Source organism: Neopelma chrysocephalum, unplaced genomic scaffold, assembly GCF_003984885.1.
Source record: "Neopelma chrysocephalum unplaced genomic scaffold, ASM398488v2 Primary Assembly neopelma1_184500, whole genome shotgun sequence".
Classification (NCBI taxonomy): domain Eukaryota; kingdom Metazoa; phylum Chordata; class Aves; order Passeriformes; family Pipridae; genus Neopelma; species Neopelma chrysocephalum.
In genome coordinates this window covers 1-1,871 of record NW_020938485.1, presented here as the reverse complement: position 1 = coordinate 1,871, position 1,871 = coordinate 1, and the positions used below count along the sequence as shown (strand labels likewise).

Sequence of the window (1,871 nt, the reverse complement as noted above, 5' to 3'; positions counted from 1 at the left end):
CCAAAATCGGGGGAGTTCTACACAAAAATGCCAAGGTTTGTGCCCCAAAAGGGAACCTGCTCAAGGCGGGTACGTGGGCACCCTCTGGCACCATCCTTGGGGCTTTGGGCCAAAATCTTGGTGGTTCTACACAAAAACACCGAGGTTTGTGCCCCAAAAGGGGACTTGCTCAAGGCTGGTACGTGGGCACCCCCCGGCACCATCCTGGGGGGGTTGGTGCCAAAATCAGGGGAGTTCTACACAGAAATGCCAAGGTTTGTGCCCCAAAAGGGGACCTGCTCAAGGCGGGTACGTGGGCACCCCCTGGCACCATCCCGGGGGTGTTTGTACCAAAATTGTGGCAGTTCTACACAAAAATGCCAAGGTTTGTGCCCCAAGGGGGGACCCACTTGAAGGGGGTGCGTGTGTGTCCCCCCAGGACCCCCAAGATTTCCTCTGGGGGGGTGCAAAGGAGGTTTTCTACCAAAATCAACACACGAAAGTGCTGGGTTTTACCCCATAACGGAGGGTTGTGCCAATGTTTGGCCCCAAAAGGGGACCTGTTCAAAGGGGGTATGTGCATCCCCCCCAGGACCCGCTAAGATCCCCCAAGATTTATTCTAGGGGGTGCAAAGGAATTTTTGCACCAAAATAAGGCATAAAAATAGTGGTTTTCGCCCCTAACAGAGGGTTGTGCCAATGTTTGGCCCTGAAAGGGGACCTGCTCAAAGGGGTCCCCCCACGGGACCCCCCAAGATTTACTCTGGGGGGTGAAAAGGAGGTTTTGCACCAAAATCAGGCACAAAAATGCTGGGTTTTACCCCATAATGGAGGTTTGTGCCAGTGTTTTGCCCCAAAAGGTGACCTGCTCAAAGGGGTCCCCCCCAAGACCCCCCCAAGATTTATTTTGGGGTGGTGCAAAGGAGGTTTTGTACCAAAATCGGGCACAAAAATGCTGTTTCCCCCCGCCATAACAGAGGTTTGTGCCCCAAAAGGCGACCTGCTCAAAGGGGTCCTCCCCCGAGACTCCCCAAGATTTACTCTGGGGGCTGAAAAGGAGGTTTTCTACCAAAATCAGGCACAAAAATGCTGGGTTTTACCCCATAATGGAGGTTTGTGCCAGTGTTTTGCCCCGAAAGGGGACCTGCTCAAAGGGGTCCCTCCCTGGGACCCCCCCAAGATTTACTCTGGGGGGTGAAAAGGAGGTTTTGCACCAAAATCAGGCACAAAAATGCTGGGTTTTAACCCCATAATGGAGGTTTGTGCCCCAAAAGGTGACCTGCTCAAAGGGGTCCCCCCACGGGACTCCCCAAGATTTACTCTGGGGGGTGAAAAGGAGGTTTTGTACCAAAATCAGGCACAAAAATGCTGGGGTTTACCCCATAATGGAGGTTTGTGCCCCAAAAAGTGACCTGCTCAAAAGGGTCCCTCCCCAAGATACCCCCCCCCAATTAATTCTTGGGGAGGTTTTGTCCCAAAACCAGAGGGGTCGCGCCCGAAAGTGCCGTTTTTTCCTGGTTTGTGCCAAGGGGGTGTTTGGGGTGGGCACACACAGAGGGCAAAAGGGGTGTCCCACCCTCGGGCAGGCGCGATCACGGCGGAGGAGGCGCAGCGCTCGAGCTCCCTCAACATCGTGGGCATGGTGGGGTCCATCGACAACGACTTCTGCGGCACCGACATGACCATCGGCACCGACTCGGCCCTGCACCGCATCATGGAGATCGTGGACGCCATCACCACCACGGCCCAGAGGTGACAGGGACCCCCACGCCAAGGGGGGGACACGGGGGGGACGTGGGGAGGGGCTGGGGGGGAGTCACCAGCCCCTGGAGGGGTTTGGGAAGGGACTGGATGCGGTGCCATGGTCTGGGTTGACAGGGTGGGGTTGGCTC

At 56.2% G+C, this 1,871-nt stretch overlaps 1 protein-coding gene across 1 annotated transcript; it reads left to right on the top strand.

Annotated features, from left to right (window-relative positions):
* Positions 1–51: 51 nt before the first annotated feature.
* LOC113962693 (ATP-dependent 6-phosphofructokinase-like) lies at positions 52–1,744 on the top strand (the record flags this gene model as incomplete). The annotated part of the gene is made up of 2 exons (XM_027673456.1): positions 52–288; positions 1,566–1,744. Coding segments are annotated over 2 exons (407 nt in total), but the record flags the coding sequence as incomplete, so codon positions are not given.
* Between the last annotated feature and the right edge of the window lie 127 nt (positions 1,745–1,871).